The 27032-nt window shown below is 43.9% G+C and overlaps 1 protein-coding gene across 1 annotated transcript in view; it reads right to left on the bottom strand.

Moving 5' to 3' along the window:
* Positions 1-12820: 12820 nt before the first annotated feature.
* The window catches only part of LOC138982166 (uncharacterized), a 41671-nt gene continuing 27459 nt past the window's right edge, over positions 12821-27032 (bottom strand). The window contains exons 10-19 of the mRNA XM_070355394.1: positions 23194-23334; positions 22208-22316; positions 21189-21346; positions 19636-19737; positions 17947-18069; positions 17348-17442; positions 15717-15876; positions 14595-14739; positions 14085-14206; positions 12821-13117 (exon numbers count right to left, since the gene is read on the bottom strand). Of these exons, the coding sequence (XP_070211495.1) occupies positions 12821-13117; positions 14085-14206; positions 14595-14739; positions 15717-15876; positions 17348-17442; positions 17947-18069; positions 19636-19737; positions 21189-21346; positions 22208-22316; positions 23194-23334 (1452 nt within the window). The remainder of the gene's footprint in view (positions 13118-14084; positions 14207-14594; positions 14740-15716; positions 15877-17347; positions 17443-17946; positions 18070-19635; positions 19738-21188; positions 21347-22207; positions 22317-23193; positions 23335-27032) is intronic.

The following is a 27032-nucleotide window of genomic DNA, read 5'->3' on the forward strand; positions in this document are numbered from 1 at the left end:
TTCCCCGGTGAAGAGAGCAGAGAAACAAGATTGCCCTTGCTTTTAGAGCTTTTGTCCGCCATTTGCAATTTCGAACACGCGCACGTGGAGACGAATTACAACAGCGAAATACTCAAACAAACGCAACGCGCAGCGAAGAGAAGTGAAACGATCTTACCTAAAGATAGCAACGCAAATACCAGGGTCAAATGGCCTTCCACAAAAGGCCAAGGCAAAAAAGATGCCGGAGTACCACAACACGTCTGTGCTCGAGTGTTGAAGTGGGTGGAATGACGGCCGGTAGTAGGACCGCGCATGCGCGGGTTACCGGTAGGGGAGGTGACTCCCGTCCTTGACTACGGACTTTGTTTTCTTTGGGAGTTACTTCCCCCCTTACCAGGGTCGAGTACTACTTCAATATCTTAGCAATGAACTGAAGTTAATGCCATTTATGTGAGTTGAGGTAAGAATATGTGATTGAATGACACGTTTAACCTTATGATGGCATCAAAAGTCTGACTATATCTTTCTTTAAGACTGGGTTACAGTCTGGATCTCTGGCACTATTTTGTGCTTTGTGTTGCTTTTTATGCAAATTCATGTTGGATTGTGCTAAATGTGGCACACCAAGGAGAAATTCGTTCTGGACTAATTAAGTGAAATGAGTTACAGTTGTCGCTCCTTTAAGTGTTACGACTGACTGCTGAGCTGCTCCTACCCACCACCCCCCTTGTTTCTTACAGCACTAATTATCCTTTGTTAATTGACTAATGCAATCATGTGTGGTTCACTTATTTTGCTTAGCATTGCAACTTGCACACAACCACTCTGACAGTGACAACAACAGTTTCAAGTACAGTTCAGGCAGCAGGAACAAGGCTTGTAAGTCTTCACAGATATCTCAGAAGTGTAACATAAGAAGGATGAGCAATTAACTGAGCAGAACAAATGCCCTATAACTAGAATTATTCCCCCCTCTGCTTCTTTACCTCTGTAAACTTGTAGGGGTAGTTATTTTTCGATAATGACCCAGCAACCAAACAAATAACGACCCAGCAACAGCCTGAATCCTCGATAGTGCAATGGGTTGAGAGGTTGTTCTGTTTCGGTACTACTTTTTGCGACTGAAAAGTTCCGAACGCTCTAATGTACGAAGTATACATCTCTGGAGCAAACAATACAAACATACCGCATTTAAATTAACAACTACAGGCCTGAACACATGAATCTCCATATAAAATCCATGAGTTCGGTTGTTTTCTGAATCTCATCTGCCGTGCTCAAGCCGTTCATCACAAGCAATTTCCCAAGGCAAGTAACTCATACTTTGTCTAGCGACAAGAGTAGTTCCCCTTCTTTTCACTCAGTTCCTTCGACAACAGACTGCAATCCGACGGTCAGTTTTCAACAATATTTCATTTAATAAACAGATCACACGCAACCAAATGCACACATCTCATCAATTTAAACAACATAAAGGGGTTTCATACACTATTTTTCCCAGAAAACTGAACTTCATACAGTTTTTAACGTTGGAACACGGGTGCAAAAGTTCGTCTGCTAGTCCCATTTGACGAAAAAACATTATCCAAAGCGATACCAAAACATATACAGAACACACAATATCTGCCTTTGCCGCCACAGCAGAATAACAGCATATCTGTGTACTTGATTTTAGCCCAAAATAGGAAAACTGACAAGAAGTGTTAACAGAATGGAATGATTTGCACGGAACTATACAACCGCGCATTAATCGATCGCCTGCGCAGGTTGACTGGTGGAGAGAATAGGATTCGATCAAACTTTCGCAAAAAAACTCCTGTTTTCTTTGAATAACTGAAGAAAGGAGGAATAAAGAGGTTACACACCTCGTCTCAGTGATTATAAAAAATAATGGTCTCAGTTCGCGGTCATGAAAAAGCTCGCTAAAGCTCGCATTTTTCATGATCCGCTAACTTCGACCATTATTTTTGATAATCACTGAGACTCGGCATGTAACCTCTACGTCTTCCCTCGCCTCAAATAAAGGACCAACAACAAAAACAAATACAAATGTATTGATTGAACATCAGGTTTTCCTTCTTTGAGCCATGTGACGTCAGAGGTCGACTAAAACACATATTTTGGTGGCTAGCCGAGACTACAAAAGACCATGATTGTTTGCATTTAATCGTAAGAAATAAAATAAATTCTAACTAAAATGGATTGATACATAAACGTTATTTGTATTTTTGACTCTAATATGAAATTTTACACAGATCGAGACGGCCATCGTTTTACGAAACAGCCCTGTCTCGATCTGTGTTAAGTGTCATATTTGGGTCAAAAAAACAAATAACGTATATTATTCAAAAACAGCAAAAATTACAAACAAAATCCAGTATATCCACTGAGAATTACCTCCACATGGTACTACAATAAAATGCTGCCTGTCATGGTTATATTTTTGTTTAGCTTAATCTGGTAAAAAATAAGTGAGAGAAGTAGGAAAAGGGAAAGAACATACAAGAAGCCGAAGCAGCTGTCCCCCACTCAAAATGTGCTTGTTCATGTGCAGATGTAATCACTAAGGGCAAATAAAGATCAAGATAAAAACATGGAAAACAACAAAGAGTAAAATAAAAATGTTACATGTACTGACACAAGAAATAACTTGTATAACTCAAAAAGCATGGCAAAAAAAATTCAAATAAAATATGTACACACATATTTTTCCTCAAACTTCCAAGACTTTTGATTCCCTTGTGCGTCACAAAAATTACCCAGTCAATTTTCATGCCACATGTACATGATCATAACAAATCAAAATCCACGTCTCAAGTCTGTCTCCCACACTTTTGTGTGCCTCAAGTATATCATCCTATATTTGATGGTTTTCCTGTATTGGTACCTGTGATGAAAGGACACCCTTGGGACCAGCAAAGATGTCCTTACATTGCAGGTGTCCTATTACAAAAGGTATACTTTGGTCAAGATAACAGACATCAGGACAACAGCATATGACCTTTCTTTGGAGGCGTTCTCTCATTGCAGGTACCAGTTCTTTCTTTCTTTATTTGGTGTTTAACGTCGTTTTCAACCATTCAAGGTTATATCGCGACGGGGGAAGGGGGGAGATGGGATAGGGGAAAGGGGGGAGATGGGATAGAGCCACTTGTTAATTGTTTCTTGTTCACAAAAGCACTAATCAAAAAATTGCTCCAGGGGCTTGCAACGTAGTACAATATATGACCTTACTGGGAGAATGCAAGTTTCCAGTACAAAGGACGTAACATTTCTTACATACTGCTTGACTAAAATCTTTACAAACATTGACTATATTCTATACAAGAACCACTTAACAAGGGTAAAAGGAGAAACAGAACCTGTTAGTCGCCTCTTACGACATGCTGGTTAGCATCGGGTAAATTCTTTCTCGTCCCAACCAATATGGGACTCCCCCTAACCCGCGGGGGGTCAGGTACCAGTGTGCTGCATACGTCATTATAAAACTCGCCCTTTGTTTAACAACGTTGCATGCCCCAAGGAAATCCTCTTTTCTACACAGCCTTGTGTGCTTTAGATTCTGTGTTCTACATATGCCATCACAACCACACAGCTGGGCTTACACAAATATCAATGCCCCCCACACACACGATCATAGTTTTCCACCTAGTCAGGTGATATACAATGTACCTCTTATGGCAAATTCTTAAAACATTCTTCCTGACATCAAAAGTTTGATAAAGATTATTTCACCTCCAATCAAATACAAAATGATGGCATTTGTCAAAATAGCCATTTTGTTGTCCTTGTCGTTGTGTGTAAAGGGGAATTAACAGTCATGCTGTAGCGGTAAATAGTACATTTGCAAAAAAGACATGGGAATGTATTGATTTGCTAGTGGTAAATAGTGCTTTAGCACAAAAGACATGGGAATGTATTGATTTGCTTGCACCAATGAACCAAGTTTACAATGACACGATTTGTTCTGGCAAGCTTATTAAGAATGTTGAAGTCAGACAAAAGAATCTCAAGTTCCACACCTCAAAATTGGGAGGACAGGACCGGTGAATCCTTGACTTTCAGCACAAATATGTTGAAGAAACTAAATCTTAGTCTACAATTCACTACAGTAAAAAATACATACAGGTTGCGACAACTCTTCCAAATATCTCACATTTACAGCAAAATATGTAAATACAAAAATATACAAAATAATTAATTGTTACCATTTAAAAAGCTAATGAGATAGCAAATGCATTTATGGCACATTGTCAACCGCAAATATGGAGCAAATACCCAGAGAGGGGAAAAAAAAGCCCAGTAAACAGCAGTAAAATGTATTTTTTACAAGTAAAATGACTATTTCTAAGAATACTCACCTCAATTTAACTAATAGGAGTTACCTTACTTACGAGTGCTAGACTGAGAAGCGTCCTATGTTACCAGTACTAGACTGTAAACAAGGTCGCTAACTCTAGATTTCCGTCGGTATACCATTTAGGGGAGTAGTCTCCCTTTGTCGGTAGTACCTCTCTGCGCATGTGCCAATGCCCATAATCCCCAGTTTCAATTCGAAGCTATTAAGTCAATAGCGGGGTTGGTGGGAGGGTCTCTGGTTAAATTGAGGTGAGTATTCTTAGAAATAGTCATTTTACTTGTAAAAAATACATATTTCTTTCGAATACATCACCTCAATTTAACTAATAGGAGAATAGATAACAGGCTGGAGGGTTGACTTTCGATCGGTAATCTAGTGTCACCTCACCCGACTCAGCCCATTTGTCCGGAATCCCCCCTGTAAAATCGGGGGAAGAAAAGGATAGATCATCGGACTGAGAAGCAAGAAATCCTGAGTCGGGCGAGTGGCAAGTTGCATTGTTGCCACTGTGTCAACTTGCTCCAGAAAGGGACAATCGAAAGAAAGTCCCACCTGTCAATGTAGAGCTGGTTTCTACTCGATGGTCGTTACTATTCCTCTGATCACTTGTCTTTATCAATGTTGGGTTATGGTTATGACTTGCCATTATGCGCCTTGAGCGACCCAACTCCCCAGCAACGTAAAGTTCTGCAGGTGGATCAGGTGAACGACCTAAAAGATGAGGAATGGTCAGAGATAACAATTCCTCTAATACCTTGAACTTATCACCAAGGTGCGTCTCTGCGACTGATCCTCCATTTAAGGGAGATTGACAGAGTTTCCAGAGATCCTGTAGAATTCTGGTCTGAGGCACCACTTTCCATGGCAAACAATTGTGCCAGTCGCATGAATGAATATATTATATCCTCTCTGAATTTACCTCTCTAATGAGGATGGTAGGCACAGATACCAGTGTAAATTCAGGCTGACTTAGCTGTTCCTCCTGCGTGACAGGAAGTAAGCGCAAGTGCGCTCAGCAGTACGGTCACTGTCTGCACCTTTCCTGTGCCTGTCTCAACGCATGTGGGGGCTATAAGCCTACCCTTAATGGTTAAAGGTACCATTTGTCCTAGAATAGCAAGTGAAAGACAGCCAGCTGTATTGCCTTTACCCAAGGGGAAAACCTGCTTCTTACTTTGAAATTCCACACTTATAGCGTGAGGGGGTCCCCAGTGACCATGGGCATCTCTGAGCCCTTATTGGCTGAATGACCGCTCTTGTCTTACTCAAGAGGGTGCCATGCCTGGCATGCAACTCACTGAGAGGTCCCATTTCAGCAGGACCGTTTTCTGGCTTGATCAGCCAGGTCCTTGATCTAGGTTTTCTGTAAACATGGTTGTAGGTGGCATCTGCTGGGTTGTCTGCCCAGCATAGGTTTTGTGGGTTCTGGGACACTCCAGATTTCTGTAGAGCTCACAAGTTCTTAGATGACTATGCAGTGATGTTCTCCGGCCTATGGCCGAAGGTGCACTATCTTGGGCTGATGCAAAGTTCTGCCCCCTGGTAGTTGAACTCACAAAGATGTCTTATGTTGTGATCTCAGTAGTACTTCTGCCTAGATCACCCAAGTCCATATCTGGATTTTCAGTAGGCGTGGCTGCGGGCGGCAAGTGTTGCATTGTCTGACCAGCATAGCTTTGTGAGCTCTGGGGCACTTCAGCTGTTTGTGGAGCTGAGCTCTAGGGTGACTATGCAGAGTTGTTTTCAGGCCCCTGCCTGAGGCAGGAGGTGTACTCTCTTGGTCTGATGCATAGTTCTGACTTGACAAAGGTCTTAGTCAGCACCCGAGTTGCCACGTTTCTTGTCCAAAAAACGACGCGTAGCCGTAGACTGGGAGTGAGTGAGATAGGCTGGTGTGGTATTCCTGGCTCCAGCTAGGATCTCACTGTGTCTCTACCTCAGGCTCTTCGAGCGAGGGAGAAAAGGCTGGTGTGGTATTCCTGGCTCCAGCTAGGATCTCACTGTGTCTCTACCTCAAGCTCTTAGAGTGACACAACTTATACTCACCCAATAACCTTGTGTCACCGTAGACTGGGAGCGAGGGAGATAGCCTTGTGTGGTATTCCTAGCTCCTGCTAGGATCTCACTGTGTCTCTTTCCTCCAGCTCCTTTAGCTTTTGAGTCCAGGCATCTGAGAGTCTACATATGGATGGGATGGACACATTCACCCACTGTCAAAGGTATTGCCGCACTCATTATGCCTTTCGGGGGAGGAATACCTCTAGGTCTTATCTCTGTGGTCCAGGGATCTTAGAGCACCAGTTGTAAGAGGCAAACGAAGCTTGTCCAATTCAAGGTTCGGTTGGAAGGGGTGGCTGAGCCTTCCCAAATCCAAGTGTGTCTGTGGCCGTACCCAATACCCCTAAAGGTAGAGGAAGCTCTTCTTGTTCCAGGAAAATTTGACTCAATGATGGAGGGACGTATGGTTTACCCAGTCCAAGATGTCTGGCAGCACTAATCAATCCGCATGGGCTGAGAGGTCCTCCTTGATCTATGAAATCTGGCCCATGGATCTCATAGTGCGGATGGCTGGCCAAACCTCAGACTATCTCTCAGTGTCCTTCCTGGAAAGTCCATGGAAAAACGGGCGGAGTCACCTCGGGAGACATTCCCTCTTTAGTCAAGTCTGTCCGTCTCTGAAGCATGACGTAGGTTGAGAGCTGTCCCTGTTGAAGGGTTTTGCCTTGACTTGGTTTGTTTGTTTGCTTAACGCCCAGCCGACCACGAAGCGCCATATCAGGGCGGTTCTTGACTTGGTCCAAGGAAGATAACCATGAGGTTTTGTAGCCTAAGGACTGCCTGACCCTGGGGTAGGTTGTCTTCCAAAAGCTGCTGATCATCTCAGGGGCACCTGCCCAGTGATCTTAAACGGCCCATCCCTTCTCTAGGACGTCTACTGTCGTCTCTCCTGTTGATGCTTCTGCCAGAGTTGTTACCATTATCAGTCGAGATGTGACCTGTTACAGGTGTCGGACATCCTCTGTTGAGTGTCGACTGTACAATCTGACATTTCTATCATCATCCCCTGGCTGATGCGGGTGTCAGATGACATTCAGGAAGAAGGGGCAACTCTTACAAGTTGTTACGCTGGGTCCGTCCACAGGTCATGAAAGCAATCTGTACTTGACGTTCTCAGAGCACTTCTTCCCCCGTCTCTGCGTTATCTCCAACAGCTCCCCGCCTTGTGATGTAGCCTGAACATGCTCACCCGTGTTGCCCGACGCTTGTATGGCAAGATTCTTGGGCCTGTTACCCTGTTGAACAAGCTCCACTCCAAGTGTGAGTGATCTTCAGAGTCGTTTCCTCAGGCAAATGTCTTGAGACACTTTGATTCCTCTTATCTTGGTGCGCAGTGTCTGTCTTGTAGCTGTGTATCCGAAGGAGACATCTAGAGACCTCAAGAGCTTGCAGTATGCATGGAAACTGATGTGACTACCATACCCTGTTCAGTTGTCCACCGCTGTTTGACTGGTGATCTGTATGCAGATTGCAGGTGCCATCTTGTTACTGGTAGGGCGGCTCCCCGGTGTGAAGGTTGTAGCCTCTAACCATTAGCTCTCCATTCCATGTGATGAAGATAACTAGGAGGCTCTAGGCATTCTCCTCACACTCCCAGACTTCTGTGTAGCCGGGCACTGCTGAATATGGTCAGGCGTGAAGTGTTGGTCTAGTTCCAAGAGCGTTAAACATTAGGTCTTCCTCAGTCCGTCAGGAGGTGGTAGACAGGCAATGGGGGGCGGGAGCTGTCCTTCCGGTGCTGAAGCATCGCTACAGGCAGTTTGCAGCACTGAATACTGGTAGTCAAAATGCATGAAGCCACCATCATGATGGGGAACCCTGGCAAAGATAGTGGTGGGAGGGGCCCAGTCCTGTCAACAGCCGTGTTTCGGGGTCACCTCAAGGGAGAGGTTGCAGACGAGGCTGTAGCTACCTCAGGGAGATTCTACTCATGTTACGCCCAGTGGACGTCTTGCCTGACAGCTTGAGGGTCTGTCATAAGCTGTCGCAACGATCCTGGGAGTTATCAGGGCGAAAAGGAAGCCTGTCTCTTCCTGTGCTTACTGGAGGTATTCCCCCAGAGCGCCCGACATTGTCTGTTTGGTAATGTCTACGTATATATAAATACATGTCAATATGACTTAATTCCCCCTCGTACTGATAACGGCATGGTTGTGCCAAGAGTTTATCCAGTACCTTTCTCATGAGAGTAGCCGCTCTGTCTAGGAGGCATAGTTAATTGTGTGTTGTAACAACATCCGTTCAGCAAATATGTTATATTTTCCATAATATGAAATGATAAACATTGTATCCCTTGTATGAACCTGACTAGAGCCAGTGTTATTTAAGGGCGGCCTCTTATTGTTAGGTCCTGTTGTCTACTTCTGAGAACCTAGTCGTAGGATTAGGTGACAACAGTAGAGATGTGGCCTTGTTAAAGGTCAGAGGCTTAGGTTTTGCCTACGAACCAGGAATAAGTAGAGGCATGACAACATTATAGGAAGCTCACCTGTGAGTATTATTCAGAGCCTTGCTCGATCTTGCATGTTGTGAAAACTCAGCTGAGTGTAATACTCATGTGTTAACAACCAAGTTTATTCATGCCCCTAAGGCATGGTTTCAACTGTATATTATTCATAACATGTCATTCAAGTGTAATGTACATCAATTGTGCACTGGAACAGAACATAAGTATATATGTGTGCCTGTTCTAATTGAATTTGAAGAGCTGTCTCCTGGCACTGTGGTATCAACAGATTTTAGCTGAGTGTAAATCTCAAAGTGTAAACACTTGAGTTTAACCATAAGTTAAATCTTTTACCACTCAGATAGCTGATTTAAACACTCCATGAAAATGGAATTTGTAACATCAACTGACTTCTTTGATACCCTTTGCCAAGAAAAAAGGATTATATCCCAATAAAGATGTCCCATCTGTGTTTGCATACACTTTAATTCTTCCTTGTCAATTTAAAAAAAATTTTTTTTTTTTTTTTAATATATATTTACTCATATATAATGTGTATGTATGCACGCATACAAGTTTACAAGTTAATCAAGTTAAGTTGGCAAGGAAAGTATTCTTTATCCAATATGAAGAAGTACCACCACGTGGTCTCTGTGAGTCCACCATGATGATCTGATAAAAATACCAAAACCATAATCTGCCAACCGCAGAAAACACCGTTTCCCAGAAACATAGGAGAGAGAATTACTTGCCTTTCTCTGAGAGTAAAGGAAGTTCCCTCCGTAATATTCCCGGAGGCGCATGTCTCAATATCAGTGTTTGGTTTTCTTTCCAAGCGGGCGAGGTTTGTTGTTATTCTTCGATACAACCCGCTTTCAGTTCTATCAGCGTTCAAGCGTACTGCGGTCCGTATCTACGCTGCCCGCAAAAGTCATCGCAGTTTGTAATGACCGAAGTATTCATACGCCGTATGTAACATTCGCGGGCGCTCTGTGCCTTCAGTTCAATCAGCGTTCAAGCGTACTGCGTTCCGTATCTACGCTGCCCGCAAGAGTCATCGCAGTTTGTAATGACAGAAGTATTCATACGCCGTATGTAACCTTCGCGGGCGCTCGGTACTTTGTACGCCTAAAAATTCGGATCAGAAATGCGCTTCCGGTCGGGATAACGCACCTGGTAAACCTCGCTGTTGTCGATAAAAAGCTGTTAAAACGCAAAAAACTTCTGGGTAATTTCGAAGTTGAAGGTCTTGTTCGTATTCCTACATTGATGTGTAGGGTGACCTGCCGTTGCTTTCCATTGAAAGCTGCAAGGTAAGTTATCGTTCGCGGAGTTCTATTGCGCCAATGAAACCGGTCCAACCGCTGTAAATATCTGTTCGACATTCGTAACGACTGAGTAAAGAATAGTTGTCGTTCAATTGCATGTTCACTAGTTTTAAAAGACAAGTAACGGAGCCTGTTAGGCTCTGTGTGTCAACAAGGTATCATTGATGATTGAAGTACCTTCTACTTATGACCAAGTAACTTTGTTACATTTTTAAGCCGTTTCACTTTCATTTTCACGGTTCGTTACGTTGTTCAACGTGATGAATCATTGAATGTATACGGGCGTAGTAATCGCCCTTAAAAAGGAAAGCCCAAACCGTGATTGAAGGTGAAAGTTGTAGTTCCTGTGAAGGAAGTCTTCTTAGACGGGAAAGGTCTAAATACACGTCTAGCTCCCCGTAGCAAGAAATTGAAACTGGGGATTATGGGCATTGGCACATGCGCAGAGAGGTACTACCGACAAAGGGAGACTACTCCCCTAAATGGTATACCGACGGAAATCTAGAGTTAGCGACCTTGTTTACAGTCTAGTACTGGTAACATAGGACGCTTCTCAGTCTAGCACTCGTAAGTAAGGTAACTCCTATTAGTTAAATTGAGGTGATGTATTCGAAAGAAATACAAATGCAAAAAGACAAAGAAAAACCAACCAAAAAAATGAACAGTCCCCACTGTGGGTAAAACTTGCGCAGAAGCAGTTAGGAATGCAATAGCTGATAGTCACATCAATACTGGCAGTGTTCTTTTGTTCGTTCTCTTTTGGAAACAAAACATCCCAAGGTGGAAGTCATCCCGTAAACCAACTTATTTCAAAATATTCAACCAGGTATACAAGGCAGATCAAAGTTATTGCAGCAAAGTTTGCGCAATACTTAGGGCCTTCTTTTTCTGCGTGCATGGGCTGAAACTCCAACGTACACTCATTTTTTTGTGCATGCATGGATTTTAACGTGCATGACCGTTTTTTTACCCTGCCATTCAGGCAACCATGCGCTGCATTTGAAGGAATTTGGGGTCTAAGTCACAGTTCTATAAGGTTCAGTGTGAATGAAAGATGTCAGCACTCATGAGACATACATCCTGCAGATGAGCCATAGACTAAAAGAATGATACAGTGGAACCTCGCTTTGAAGACCCCCACATTTCAGACTTCATTCTTCTTTTTTCACATTGTCTGTCCATGATCTAAGCAAATTTACCTCCAATTTCTTCTTCTTCTTCTTCTTCTGCGTTCGTGGGCTGAAACTCCCACGTACACTACGTGTATTTTTTGCACGAGTGGAATTTTACGTGTATGACCGTTTTTACCCCGCCATTTAGGCAGCCATACGCCGCTTTCGGGGGAAGCATGCTGGGTATTTTCGTGTTTCTATAACCCACCGAACTCTGACATGGATTACAGGATCTTTTTCGTGCGCACTTGGTCTTGTGCTTGCGTGTACACACGGGGGTGTTCGGACACCGAGGAGAGTCTGCACACAAAGTTGACTCTGAGAAATAAATCTCTCGCCGAACGTGGGGACGAACTCACGCTGACAGCGGCCAACTGGATACAAATCCAGCGTGCTACCGACTGAGCTATATCCCCGCCCCACCTCCAATTTAAGAACCCTTCCTTTTTAAGACCTGATTGTCTCGGACTTTTGAGGCATAAAAAGAGTGGTTCCGCTGTACAATGATGCTACTCATTTTAGTCTACTTTCTGGCAAAAAAAAGTTAGGAAACGTGCATTCTATATTAGGCACAAAAAAAACCAAGTCTGTTTAAGGTAACATAGGCCCAAAAAATAGGGTGGGTAGGTCGGGATTTTGTAAAAAGAATTATTTCCCCCCAAAAAAACATATTTTTAAGTTATTTTGCCAAAAAACAAAGACCTCCCCCCCCCCCCCCCCCAAATGCCCCAAAAAAGTCTAGGGTCGCGCGAAAAAATAGGGTCGTTCGGGATACCGTAAACAGACTATTTTTTGTTGTTGGCCTTACCAACTTCAGTACAATGGGCCCCAGGGGTGAGTGAGAGAAGGAGATTTGGGTGAAGGGAGATGGAGGGTTAAAGGTTAACAATGGGGTTAAGGTCAACAAGAGGGTTAACAATTAACAAGGGGGTGTAATACAGGATGAGTTTTGTGTGGGGGTAACTGGACGTTCAAGAGATAGCAGGAACTGAACTAATCTTTGGGAATGTCAAGCGAAAGGAAGTTCACCCCAGAAAAACATTTTTTGTTTTGTTGAGACTAACTTCTGGTGCGTGGGGACGGGGGTAGGGGTAGATGCCATCAAAGGAAGCTTACCCCAGAAGGACAGTTTTCATTTTGTTGAAAACTAAATTGTGGTAGGTGGGGATGGGAAGGGGGTGGGGGAGTAGACAACACCGAAGAAAGTTTACCAAGAATTTTTTTTAATTTGTTTTTAAAACTAAATTATGATGGGTGGGGTTGGGGTTGTGGGGGTAAAAAACACCAAAGGTTTACCCCAGAAAGACAGTTTTTGTTTTGTCGAAAAACTAAATTGTGGTAGGTGGGGGTGGGAAGGTGATGGGGGTAGATAACACCAATGAAAATTTATGCCAGAAAGACAGTTTTTGTTTTGTTGAATACTACATTTTGGTAGGTGGGGATGGATCTGGGGGCAAATAACACGGAAGGAAGTTTACCCCAGGAGGACAGTTTTCATTTTGTTGAGGGCCGACTTGTGGCGTGCGGGGGGTGTGGGGGTTGATTTCAACCCAGACGACGCAGGACTGGATTTCTTGCTCCGGCTAACAGGCGGCGTGGTGGGGGTTATGAGAGGGGTGGGGGTGGTGTCGATGGCGGCTTGCTGCTTGCTAGCGGAGAGATGCTGGAGGAGACTGGTGACGATGCGTGTCACACACTCAGCCACCTGGTCCGGCGTCAGGTCCTGCTTGGTGATGGCTTGCCAGTCCTTGCTCGACACGCCTTGAGGGATCTGTAACATGCACAACTCAGTCATCACTGTATCATCTTTACGTCCTGCTCGGTGAAGGCTTGCCAGTCCTGGCTCGACACGCCTTGAGGGATCTGTAACATGCGCAAGTCAGTCATCACTGTATCATCTTAAAGTCCTGGCTTAACCAGCCTTGTGGGACCTGTAACTTTCTTTCTTTCTTTATTTGGTGTTTAACGTCGTTTTCAACCACGAAGGTTATATCGCGACGAGGAAAGGGGGGAGATGGGATAGAGCCACTTGTCAATTGTTTCTTGTTCACAAAAGCACTAATCAAAAATTTGCTCCAGGGGCTTGCAACGTAGTACAATAATTACCTTACTTGCACAAGTCTGTCATCATTAAATCATCTTAAATTCATGGCTCAATACGCCTTGAGGGATCTGTAATATGCACAAGTCAGTTATTACGGTACCATCTTAAAGTCATGGCTTGACATGCCTAGAGGGATCTCCACATTTTTCACCTGAACTTGCATACATCCTCAACATCTCTTGAAGTCTATTTAAAATTGTTCATGCCTTTAATTACCTCAAACATTTTCTGTGGGACGGAGAACTTTCCGCTTGCGCCACACCCAATTCTTTTACAACCCATACAGAGCCGACAGAGATATTTCCGAACATCGTCTATTACCTCAAACATTTTCTGCGGGACGGAGAACTTGCCGCTTGCGCCACACCCCATTCTTTTACAACCCATACAGAGCCGACAGAGATATTTCCAAACATCGCCTATTACCTCAAACATTTTCTGCAGGACGGAGAACTTGCCGCTTGCGCCACACCCCATTCTTTTACAACCCATACAGAGCCGACAGAGATATTTCCGAACATCGTCTATTACCTCAAACATTTTCTGCGGGACGGAGAACTTGCCGCTTGCGCCACACCCCATTCTTTTACAACCCATACAGAGCCGACAGATATTTCCGAACATCGTCTATTACCTCAAACATTTTCTGCGGCACGGAGAACTTGCCGCTGGCAGCGCCCCCTGTACAACTGAGCGGGATGACGGTGCGGTCGTTCCACACAAACTCCTCTGCCTCATGCGCTGCACCGGGCCCACCTGGGGACAGGTAAGTGTCAACTGCTGCAATTCATTGTTGAACAAAATAAAGTTTTTCCTCGAAGGTTAAATACATAGCGATTAAAAAAACAAGACATATCTATTTCACCCTCTCTTTCAAAGTGAAATCTCTGACGTCAAAACCCCCCAAAAATTCCAAAAGACATCATAACGTGAATGTAATAGAGTCACAACAACTTTTTTCACTTTTTCTGCATGTACCCCGAGGAAGTGACAAAAGAATTTCGAGAACGAAGTTTGTCTGGGTGACTTCAACATACATTGCATAATCAGTAGAGCATTAATTGTAAGGTCACCACCAGGCTTTGCATGCATCGGTGTAAATAACAAACCAGTGACTGCTGGTGAGATGATACAAGTTAAGTACCTTCTATAAGTATGCAGATCTCAAAGCAGCGACCAACGATGGATTCTCTCTGACGCACGCTGTCACCACAGAACAGGGTCTTCCCAAACGGAGCCACAGCAAATGTGCCATCTGGGTTTTGATTGGCTTGCTTACTCCAGTCCTGCTGTGCACAGATAGACACAAGTATAAATGTATAAATCGTTCTCAAAGCTAGAAAAGACAATTTGTATAAAAGATACTGTGGAAACCCCATTTTAGGACCCCCAAATTTCTGACTAACTCCTTTCTAATACCCTGTTTTCTTGGATTTTCTGTTCATAACGTCTGTATATTGATCCCCATTTTAAGACCCCGAATTACAGACTACCTCACTTGTAAGACCCTGTTTTTTCCAATTTTCTGTTCATAACCTCTATAAATTGACCCCCATTTTAAGACTCCCACCTTTTTAAGACCTGATTTTCTCAGATTGTTGGAAGTCTTAAAACAGGGTTCCACTGTACAGTGTTTAGGGCCAGAGTCAGCATAAAAATAAGTCATTTGAGTAATTCATAAAATAAAAAAAATTGAAACAGCTTGGCTTCCAAACTTTATACAAAATCAATCTCTCGTAAAAACTTATGGGTCAGCCTGTCAAAAAGTTCATGGATCACTTGACAAATTCATAGCCAAGGCGACAGGTCACTTTAAATTTGAATGAATCAACGATTTGATGACTGGATGATGCCTGGACCAAGCCCTGGAGATAGAAGATACTTCCTCACACTGACACACCATCCCTCCCCCCCCTCTCCCACTATACCCCCTTTCACTAACAACACACAAACAGATGCACACACACGCAAAGGGGGGATAAAGACATATACCCACAGGCAGGGGACACACACACACACACACACACACACACGCACACACACCCACACACACACACACACAAACAGATACACACACACACACATGCACACACACAAACACAGAGATAAACACACACACACACACACACACATAAACACACACCCAGAGAAACACAGCCACACACACACACAGAGACACACACATAAACAAACACACACACACACACAGAAACACAACCACACACACACACACACACCCACACACACAAAGACACAGAGTGTTAACCTTAACATCTCTATCGGGTAAGACATGCCAGACATCCTGACGCTTCCACAGTCGTATAGTTTCTTCATGGAATGCCTGGCTGACCGTCTCCCCTACGCCATAGAAACCTCCAGTGCCCAAGCTGAGTCCCCCAAGTCGCGCTAGGTGTGTTCCTATGGCTCTGTTGGCAACACAACAACTTTGAATAAAAACTATACTACTGTGTAAAAGACTGAGAAGAAGGGGGGGTTCCCAAAGAATAAACTATGCAATAACATTGCACGGGAATCTGTGCTTTATTCGGGGTACGAAAGTTCTTACAATAATTTGTTTGCACAGTTTATTTTATTTTAAGCTCTATAAGTTTTACGCAGTAAAAAGCAATGAGGCAGAGCTACACTGTACACAGCATAATTGTAAAGGCATGCTAGTTTTAAGAGATTTTTTAGAAATTCAAAAGTCGAATCTGATGAAATAATGTATAGTGAAGCAAAGTTCGTCTGTGACCAAATGGAAAATCCCAGAAAACACAACATTCAAGACTCCTAGCACAGAGAGCCCTCTAAAGACATTGAACAGGTTGGAAGATTAGGCATCGCCTATTTTTGTTTGTTTGTTCGTTCATGGGCTGAAACTCCCACGGCTTTTACGTGTATGACCGTTTTTACCCCGCCATTTAGGCAGCCATACGCCGCTTTCAGAGGAAGCATGCTGGGTATTTTCGTGTTTCTATAACCCACCGAACTCTGATATGGATTACAGGATCTTTTTCGTGCGCACTTGGTCTTGTGCTTGCGTGTACACATGGGGGTGTTCGGACACCGAGGAGAGTATGCACACAAAGTTGACTCTGAGAAATAAATCTCTCGCCGAACGTGGGGACGAACTTACGCTGACAGCAGCCAACTGGATACAAATCCAGCGCACTACCGACTGAGCTACATCCCCGCCCTGGGCATCGCCTATAACCTTTATCCCTTTGTAATAAAGTTTTGAATCTAAATCTAAATCTGAATCTGTCTCCACAGAATTGAACATCTTGGTGCACAAATGTAGCAAGGCTGCCGTCACACTGTGGAACTTGGTGTGACAAAGCCTGGAGCCATGCAAACATTAGCTGGTGAGTTGTGAGATTGTCTTCTTGTCGTTCGCTTTTGCGATTTGCGTGGATCTGTGGTTGGTTAAGGTGCGCCTGTTGTCCCAGATCCTCCTACTTCAGCCCTTAGGTTTCTTTCAGGGTTACCCCGCCCTTAGTTCCTGGCTCAAAAACCTAACCCTGGGAACACATGGGGGATTTCTTACCGGGGGTCCCACCCCGGGGCTAGAGCTTTTAATGCGGCTCTTACTCGCATGGTGTAACCGTCATCAGACACATAGGGCATTTATAGGGTAGTCAGTGCCATCTGCCAACCCACCCCGTCCTGGTAGAGACACCGCTAGTTGGGCCGGGACTGCTTATTCTATATTCGCAGCTGGCCCCCATATATGGGGGCCGTTCCCCTATCCGCCACCTGGGGACCCGCAGGGTTGAGGATAGTCGCCCCCCTACTGAATTGGAAGTAGTCTGTTCCCGGAGTTGTGAGATTGAAAATCAAACATTAATTTCTCATTTGAGATAATACCGTTTTCTCTGTCTACAAGCTGAAACCAACCTGCAGATCTCTGCTGACTTGGGATTGTTGAAGTTGGTGCTGCCGGTGATGTACACACAGCTGTCTGTCTCTACCGCCTTCCTGATATACTCCACCTGTAGCACAGAGTACATGTTCCGTCAGCCCGCTGTAAGAGAGAGAGAGATCTTTTGTTCATGTGTGTGTGTGTGTGTGTGTGTGTGTGTGTGTGTGTGTGTGTGTGTGTGTGTGTATGTATGTTTGTGAGTGTGTGTCTGTGTGTGTGTGTGTGCATGTGCACATCTGCATGCTTTCATGCATGTGTGTGTAAGAGCATACAAGGTCCACAGCTCTACCACTTTATGTAAACTTTCATGAAAATTAAAAGCAGCACACAAAAAAGTCACATCCAGCTTTCTTGCAGGACAATAGGGCAAGGTAAAGGTAAACAATCGTTACATGGAACTGTTCTGCAGTTCCTGATTATATTGTATCTGCCACAAAGGAAGAAATCTGCAAAGAAAGGACACAAACAGTAAAAACAGTAACACAGACATGAAAGAGAATCCCCACACTAAAGTACATCAGAAAAATACAATCATCGTAGAAACTGACAAAAGCGGTGAAGCGACGTGTCTCACCGCATGGTTGAGCTTTGCCTCGTTGCTCAGTAGCTCCAGGTTGTTGCGTGACACAGAGTGGATCACGCGCTGTAGCCGCGACAGCAATGTCTGCTGGTAGCCGCTCTGGGTGATGTTGGTGCTCTGAATATCACAAAAATAATTTTCATGAAAAATTCAATTTGTAAGACATCTTTAAAAAGAACAAGTTGCGAAAGGCAAAATTACTACATTTAGTCAAGCTGTGGAACTCACAGAATAAAACTGAACGCACTGCATTTTTTCACAATGACCGTAGTCCGCCGCTTGTGCAAAACGGAGTGAAACTGATGAGCCTGTTTAGCGCGGTAGTGGTTTCGCTGTGCTGCATAGCACGCTTTTCTGTGCCTCTCTTCGTTTTAACTTTCTGAGCGTGTTTATAATCCAAACATATCATATCTATCAAATCAGGAACCGACAAGGAATAAGATGAAATTGTTTTTAAATCGATTTCGGAAATTTAATTTTGATCATAATTTTTATATTTTTAATTTTCAGAGATTGTTTTTGATCCAAATATAACATATTTATATGTTTTTGGAATCGGGAAATGATGTAGAATAAGATAAACGTAAATTTGGATCGTTTTATATAAAAAAAATGTATTAAAATTTTCAGATTTTTAATGACCAAAGTCATTAATTCATTTTTAAGACACCAAGCTGAAATGCAATACCAAAGTCCGGCCTTCGTCGAAGATTGCTTTACAAAATTTTCAATCAATTTGATTGAAAAATGAGGATGTGACAGTGCCGCCTCAACTTTTACAAAAAGCCAGATATGACGTCATGAGAGACATTTATCGAAAAAATGAAAAAAACGTCTGGGGATACCATACCCAGGAACTCTCATGTAAAATTTCATAAAAATCGGTCCAGTAGTTTACTCTGAATCGCTCTACACACACACACAACACACACACAGACAGACACACACACACCACGACCCTCGTCTCGATTCCCCCTCTATGTTAAAACATTTAGTCAAAACTTGACTAAATGTAAAAAGAGAGAGCAGAGTGTTTCTCCTCTAAAGATTTAGAAATTGAGCTGCACAGTCCGTGTGGAAGGGATGCACTACATTTCAATGGATGTCGTTACAGGAAAAAGCCTCAGGGTAAAGCACACACACACACATAATAAATTTCAAATTATGGTATACTGTATGTTCAATAAATATCGCTTGAGTCAACATTTTCAACCGATATTGATTTTAACAGCTCAGACATGATGAATGTCTTTTATCTTACAATAGCAAGGAAGGAACACCTATCCTAAAACTTCTTGCTCCCAAATACCACCCATACAAGCATCCACCCATACAAGCATCCACCCATACAAGCATCCACCCATACAAGCATCCACCCATACAAGCATCCACCCATACAAGCATCCACCCATACAAGCATCCACCCATACAAGCATCCACCCATACAAGCATCCACCCACCCATACAAGCATCCACCCACACAAGCATCTACCCATACAAGCATCCACCCATACAAGCATCCACCCATACAAGCATCCACCCATACAAGCATCCACCCATACAAGCATCCACCCATACAAGCATCCACACAGACTCACGCACGCACACATACACACACACAAACAAACATCCAAACACTCACAAACACACACACACACACACACACACAAACACACACAATACCTCTGTTGATGCAGTGCTTATCAGCATACTGAGCCAGCCTGGCATGGTAAAGTCCTCAAAGTGAATGGGTACCAGGGGCTTCCTCTGCTCACAGTAGAAGAGCTGCACACAAAACAAGACAGCGTACAGTTTCCAAAATAAATTGGTACAGTTGAACCTGCCCTAGTGACTGACTACCTCTTGATAACGACCAGCTGCCGACAACAATATAAAGGATCCCCAACATGTTTTTTCTATTCTTCTTCTTCTTCTGCGTTCGAGGGCTGAAACTCCCACGTACACTCGTGTTTTTTGCACGAGTGGAATTTTACGTGTATGACCGTTTTTTACCCCGCCATTTAGGCAGCCATACGCCGTTTTCGGAGGAAGCATGCTGGGTATTTTCGTGTTTCTATAACCCACCGAACTCTGACATGGATTACAGGATCTTTTTCGTGCGCACTTGGTCTTGTGCTTGCGTGTACACACGGGGGTGTTCGGACACCGAGGAGAGTCTGCACACAAAGTTGACTCTGAGAAATAAATCTCTCGCCGAACATGGGGACGAACTCACGCTGACAGCGGCAGACCTGTTTACCCCCATACGTGTTTTGGAGTAATGCTCAGCCCCAAAAATAGTAATCCTGGCACAAAAATAGTAATCATCCAGCATTCGTCGCCAATTACAACGCACATGACAACTGTGTCTGCGAAACGCAATCATGCACATATATCCATCATTCACACATCAGTCAGTTTTTGTAGTCATCATAATTTCAAAGAAGATCACACCAAAAGCACATGCATCACTGATTCTTTTTCTTTTGCTCGTAGTAGGCCTTTTTCAGTGTGTCAAGCGCTTCTCTACTGTACTTGCGCTTGCCGAATGAGTGAGGGCGAGACTTCACCACTAGAATAAGGCTCTCCAGCGTCTCATCAGACAGACATGATCTCTGGTCAGTCCTGTGCTTTTTCACCCCATTTTGCCATTGAAAAAAACAATGCCAAACATGTGAATAAAAAAAAATAAAAAAGAATTTTTTTTTGTATTTTTTTTTTTTTACATTTTTTTTATTTATGAAAAAAATCGTAGTCTTGACACGGATAGCGGAATGGCGTATTTTTTTCAGAAAATCGTAATAAATTACGCCAAAATCGTAAGGGTAAACAGTTCTGCAGCGGCCAACTGGATACAAATCCAGCGCGCTACCGACTGAGCTACATCCCCGCCCCGTTTTTTTCTATTCATCTTTTAAAAGCGACCACCTGTCTTTAACAAGCACTTTTGTTTGGTCCCTTGGGTTGTCTTGATAGACAGGTTGGACTGTACCACCAACTTCTCCTTGTAACAGTAGAGAAACCGCACACAGCCAGACACAGTGTACCTTCAACACAAACTGCTTTGAGGAGGCTTATCTGTTTGAAGTGGACAAAATGCACTCTAAATAAGCCATAATGGAGTCCAAACAATGAACTACCAAAAGGGAGGGAGTCTTAAATCGGTGAGTCTTAAAAGAGGTGGGGGGTGGGGGGGGACTGGGGAGTTCCAGTGTAACAGACCAACCACAGCTTACCTGTTGCTTGCAGGTGCGTGAGTGAGCAAAGTCCTGAGACAGGATGACGACCACCAGAGCCGCCCGGTCGGCCACACTCTGGAAAGGGGCGATCTGAGATTGTGAGTCGCCGTTGGTACAATGGCCGTCTTCTCTGGCCGTCCCACTCTCCCCTTGGGCTGTGTAGTCAACAGACCAACCACATGTTCAATGTGTATTATTATTTCATTTGGAATTGTGTACAGGCTTGGGGTAGGTATTAGTGAGGGAGAGTGGGAGCTGTGTTATGTACTGAAGAGTGAAAAGTCACTGCCATGCCACATGATCGGCATGCAGTCAATAAAGCCAGACAAGAAGAAAATAAATTATATGATTATGACATGCAGCTCTATCTGCAGCTATTTATTCAAACTGGTTTTCAAGCTTATTCTTGCAAAGCATCTGCACACGCTCCTCTGTGCTGTGTTTGTGTGGCTGCTTTCGTATGTCAGTGCATGGTGAGTGTGTTCACTGCCTTGAGGATTTATTTTATCTCTTCTTTTCAACACTTTTCATACAAATCATTTCTACAGAACGTTTAAAGAAGTATTAGGAGTTTATTGTTATTGTTTAGTAGCCACAAGAAGTGATTAGCATAGACTCAATCCTGTTGTTTGTGTGTCTCTGTGTGAGTGTATGGGGAAGGGGGTGGTGTGGTCACCCCTCCCGTGACCGGACACCTGCAATGTACGGACAGTTTTGCTATGGCCCAAGGGTGTCCGTTCATGAGAGGGACTGCTGTACCGTTTGTCATTCAACCTTTTTAAAATAAATTGTTAAAGCTTTGTTTTTAAAGAACAGTGATGATACAAAGTGGTCATGATGCCTCGTTATATACTGCACCACCAAATTCAACCATAAATATAACAAAACAATCTGACAACCCAAACACACACACACACACACACACACACAGCTCAACGCACAAACTGGCTATATACACGTGAGAACAGAATTGGAAACTTCAAAATACCACAGAACTGAACAAAAATCAAACGTACACTGCTGGGTGGCAGGGAGGGTATCAGAATCCTCGGCAGGGAACTCATCATCACTGGACAGCCACACTGTGTAGGACTGGTTCTCAAGCCACTCTTTCACCTCATGGCCCTGAGACACAATAAGATCATCAAGTACACCAAGTACACTAGATGATTTGTTTGTTTGCTTAACGCCCAGCCGACCACGAAGGGCCATATCAGGGCGGTGCTGCTTTGACATATAACGTGCGCCACCAACCAGTCCTAGCACTAACCCCATAATGCCAGACGCCAGGCGGAGCAGCCACTAGATTGCCAATTTTAAAGTCTTAGGTATGACCCGGCCGGGGTTCGAACCCACGACCTCCCGATCACGGGGCGGACGCCTTACCACTAGGCCAACCGTGCCGGTACACTAGATGATAATCAGCTCAATATGCCATAACAGCCAAGCCACTCTTTCACCTCAATGCCCTGTCACACAAAATACAGAAGATAAGATAAGGATAAGATATCATATAGTCTTGTGAGATTGCTCTCATTGAAATTGTTTTCTCCTTGCGGAGGTGAGCTGCCATACAGTACGGCGCTACCCTTTTTTGTCTTTCCTGCATGCGCGTGTTCATGTTTCAAAGCCCTGAGACTCTCACTGTGAACTTTTACAAGGGGGCTGTTTGGACACTGAAGACAGTGTGCATTAAGCTGACTTTGGGAAATAAATAACTTGCAGAATTAAGGCGTTGAACCAACGCCAATAGCCACAAAATGGTTTCAAAGCCAACGCAGTACCGACTGATCTATCTCACCGAGCTATCTCAAGTACATGTATATCAAATACACTGTGTGATAACAAGCTCAACATCACATGACAGTCATACTATTCATTTCTGATTCATGTCCTCTTTGAAGTATAGCACCACTGTGATATTTATTTCTATGTGAAACCTATCTTCTCCAACAAGATACACGCAGAAGCAATGAGAGGCAAGTAAAGGGAGGGAACTCACAAAGTAAGCTTGCAGAGGGTGCAAACAGACAACGATGAGTGGCTTATTGTCGTCATTGAGCGGCGGGATGTCACCCTCTGGCTCCGATGGGAAGCTCTTCACTGCAGGTAGTTTCCCCACAAAGGTTTTACGCAGCGTTTTCTGGTAAAGTAACAACACAGCCAACTCAGTTAACAAGTTTCGGAAAATGCACATGGTTCACATACAAAAACTCTAAACTCAACTTCAAGTGCTTTGAATCTAACACATGTGATCTATAAACGATTCGACAATAAAAGAAACTATCAAAAAAAGTTGCTTCAGTGATTCGTGACTCAAATCAGAAACCTTCATCAGTCATCAATGATCCAAATCACAACTTGCATGTTTGAGTGTGCCATTTTGCTACAGACATTGTTTTGCAAAGAACATATATTTAACAATCTTCTGTCGCGGTACATTTCAATTCTTCATCTGTTAAAAAGAAAGCACACTAAACAGGAAGAGTACAACAAATTCAAAGCCAAGACGCCCCCACACTTCTGTCAAGAAATGTTCCACTACCCGACCTCTTAAGCCACAAGAAAGAAAAACAGCAAAGCCCATACGACTCACATGCTTTACACATTTTTCCTACCAAAATACATGTGACCTTGACCCAAGGTCAAGGTCATCCAAGGTCATGCAACACAAAGCTGTTAATTCAAGACATAGGAAGTACAATGGTGCTTATTGGAAAATTTTTAATTAAATTTTCATTTGATTAATATACTTACCCGAATCACATGATTAGCATTGACTTACTTGGAGATGCTAGGTCCTGATAAAAGCTTACCCGTCTAAGTCTAAGGGAAGCAACCTCAACTAAAAAAGTGACAGCACCATGGTACTTGCCACCTACGGTTGCCTCCCATTAGTAGGTGAACTACGTCACCACTGGTGCCTGGTCACATGATACCCAGATCAATCGACTTATAGAATACTAAGAAACTATAAAGCGGGGCAGGCGGGAGGGAATTACCCATGTGATTCGGGTAAGTATATTAATCAAATGAAAATTTAATTAAAAATTTTCCATTAAATTACATATTCTTACTCCGAATCACATGATTAGCAGATAACTCCAACAAGGTGGTGGGTAAGATCAAAAAAGTTCAAACTCACTCTTAAGTTCTGGAGAGACATCCTTCAGCTACCCCCAAGGCAGTAATGGACCGAGGTCCATCCTGACAGGAGGCAGCAAAGTCTCCCTACGAAAACTGATAAAGACAAAAGCCGAGCGCCAGTAAGCTGTGCGCAGGGCATCATCCAACCTCCTAGACCGTAAAACGGCCAGGAGGAGGCCCAGGCCCTGGAAAATGAGCTCGGGCCGCGCATAGGGGAAAGATAGCAGATAGCTACGCCAAGGCGGAGGGAAAGAAAACCCCTTGCCATAGACTGGCCCACTGCCAAAAGTCAGGAAAGGACCCGGTGAGACAGAAAACATCTGACTCACTCTAACACCCTTGCCAGGAACTGGCCCACTGCCAAGTGACAGAAAGAGGACCGAGAACCATCCTGATTGACAGCCGCAATGTCTCTCAGGCAAAAAATGCGAAAGACAACCTCAGAGAGCCGGTAAGCTGTGCCCAGCACTTCTTCCAATCTCCTGAACCGTAAAAAACAGTCCGGAAAGGAACCAAGCCTTGAATAAGCCCGATCCGAGTAGAGGGAAAGACAAGCTGACCCCCCCCCCCCCCCTTTCTATTGGAAGGAAATGCTAACAGCCTGGAAATGCTCCATGAGTAAGAGTCCGACTCAATGAGAAAAACTCAAAAGGAAACGGTCACCGGTCGTCCTCTACCGGTCCCTGCGAAAGCAGAGAGAGAGGTAAAAAGAGGAAGCAGCGACCTAAGATAGTGCGTAAGCACCGGAAAGCGAAAGCCGCCGTAGCCAAAGCTTGATGTGACCGGCGACCCTAAACGAAATGACAAAAAGTCAGTGTTCGCAGAGCAGTCTGCTTGTAGGTAATTGAATGAAACTCAAAAACCTAAACCAGAAAACAAGCTGGGAAGAAAAACGGAAAAACCGTAAAGCCAACCAGCGTCCGTAATAGTTGCAAGTGGTAGAAGGAAGTCGTAACAGGCAACCCAAACCACCGGAAGTCGCCCCGACTCGCCTCATGCCAGGATGAGGGAGAAGAGGGAGACACAAAAACTAGGTACACGGAGACCGTAGTCACCCGTGCCAGTCAAGAGACTATTACCCGGGCTAAGACTGAGAGCCGTAAAGCCCGTAGACAGGCCATAAAAGATGCTGGACTAAAGGCCCGCACCCAGAAAACCGGAGCATTAACTAGACCTCTGCTGAAAGGAGAGGGTTAGCCAATAAAGCTGAGAAAGTGATAGGCCACAAGAAAGGCTCCTCACCATGCATTGCCAAAGCCAATGCAAACTCAGGAAAATCTGAATGCAACTTCCGAGGCCAACTCAAGTAAACCTTAAGTTTGGACGAAACACTCAAGCAAGCCCGATCGCCAAAGAAAGACAGAGTCCAATTCGGCGAAAGACCCACCAGGGCCGAGTCCATAAAAACAAACAACAGCCACCACCGCCAACGGGAGGAATGGCTGTTGCGCCAGCATAGGCTAAAAAACCCGGATGCCCTAAGGCCAGCTGTTGTTCCAATACAGACTACAACGCCTGAGAAAGAACAACCTCTCCAGTTAAAGCCTGAGCTGAGGACTTAGCCTGAAAGGCTGAGTCTGCTTAACACTATTGTGACTAGCACTGCCACGGCGTTTACGTCCTGCCTGCCCAAGCTTGCCACCAAGAAACTTCCCAAAAATCAGTAACTGTAAAGAAATCTGTCTAGCAAGCTTGAATTAAGTCCAATCACCACCAAATTGTGTGTACTAATTCAAAAATGGATGCCCAGTTCAGTCGTGCTATTTATAAGTTTGTCACGCGATTTGTTTTAGCAAAGGGGGGTGAAAGGGGGGTGAAAGGGGGATAATTTGTGTTTTTTAACGTTTTTTTGTGTGTGTTTTATTTTCTACTGCTTTTTTTAAAAGTTATTTTTTAACAGAAAGTATTATAAATAATGTTATAACCAAACAAGGTGTAAAACCTATGAATTAGCTGAAATATTGTTAACATTGTACACAGAAATAAGGAGACAGTACAAAGAAAAAAACAAGCAAATCACGCATTCACTCACAGCATCCTGACTCAAATGAAACAAAACTGTAGATCTAACACTCACCAAATGATGTCTAGGTAATCCATATTGAATATAAGTCACATTTTCACAACAAAGTACCAACTGTACACCTATGAACAATTCCAAAAGGATTTGAAGGCTCCAGCCATCCATTGTTATCAGTGCTGCCACGCCCCCATAGCTCCTGCACGATTCCGAGATACATGTTCGTCTAGCAGTATCACCGCCAACCACGTGTAGTTTGCCGACTCGTACTAGCAACAACGGGACTGTTTCTTCCTCACTTTCACTGCTTGTATCGCTTTCGTGAGGCGAAAACGATACGTCCGAATCATGCTCTACGGGATCCTCTAGGTCCAACATCCGAAGAATCTCCTCCCGAGACAAGGCTCGCCTTTGATTCATTTTTTTTCCTCAAAAACGCACACAAATCAGGCGGATTTGCAAATGGCAGAAGGGGACGCCAAGTGTATCAAGGGAAACAACTCAATTTATTTGCAAGCTTCAAAAACCGGGAAGCAATCACGAGTCGTGTACCTTGTATGTCTAATACTAAAATAGTCGCTTCCCGTCCGTGGGCGTTGCAGCGCTATTACTAATATAGTCGCATCCCGTCACGAAAGTGTTAAGCAGAGCCTGTTTTGCTGCTTCAAACCTTG

Source organism: Littorina saxatilis, linkage group LG12 (assembly GCF_037325665.1).
Source record: "Littorina saxatilis isolate snail1 linkage group LG12, US_GU_Lsax_2.0, whole genome shotgun sequence".
Classification (NCBI taxonomy): domain Eukaryota; kingdom Metazoa; phylum Mollusca; class Gastropoda; order Littorinimorpha; family Littorinidae; genus Littorina; species Littorina saxatilis.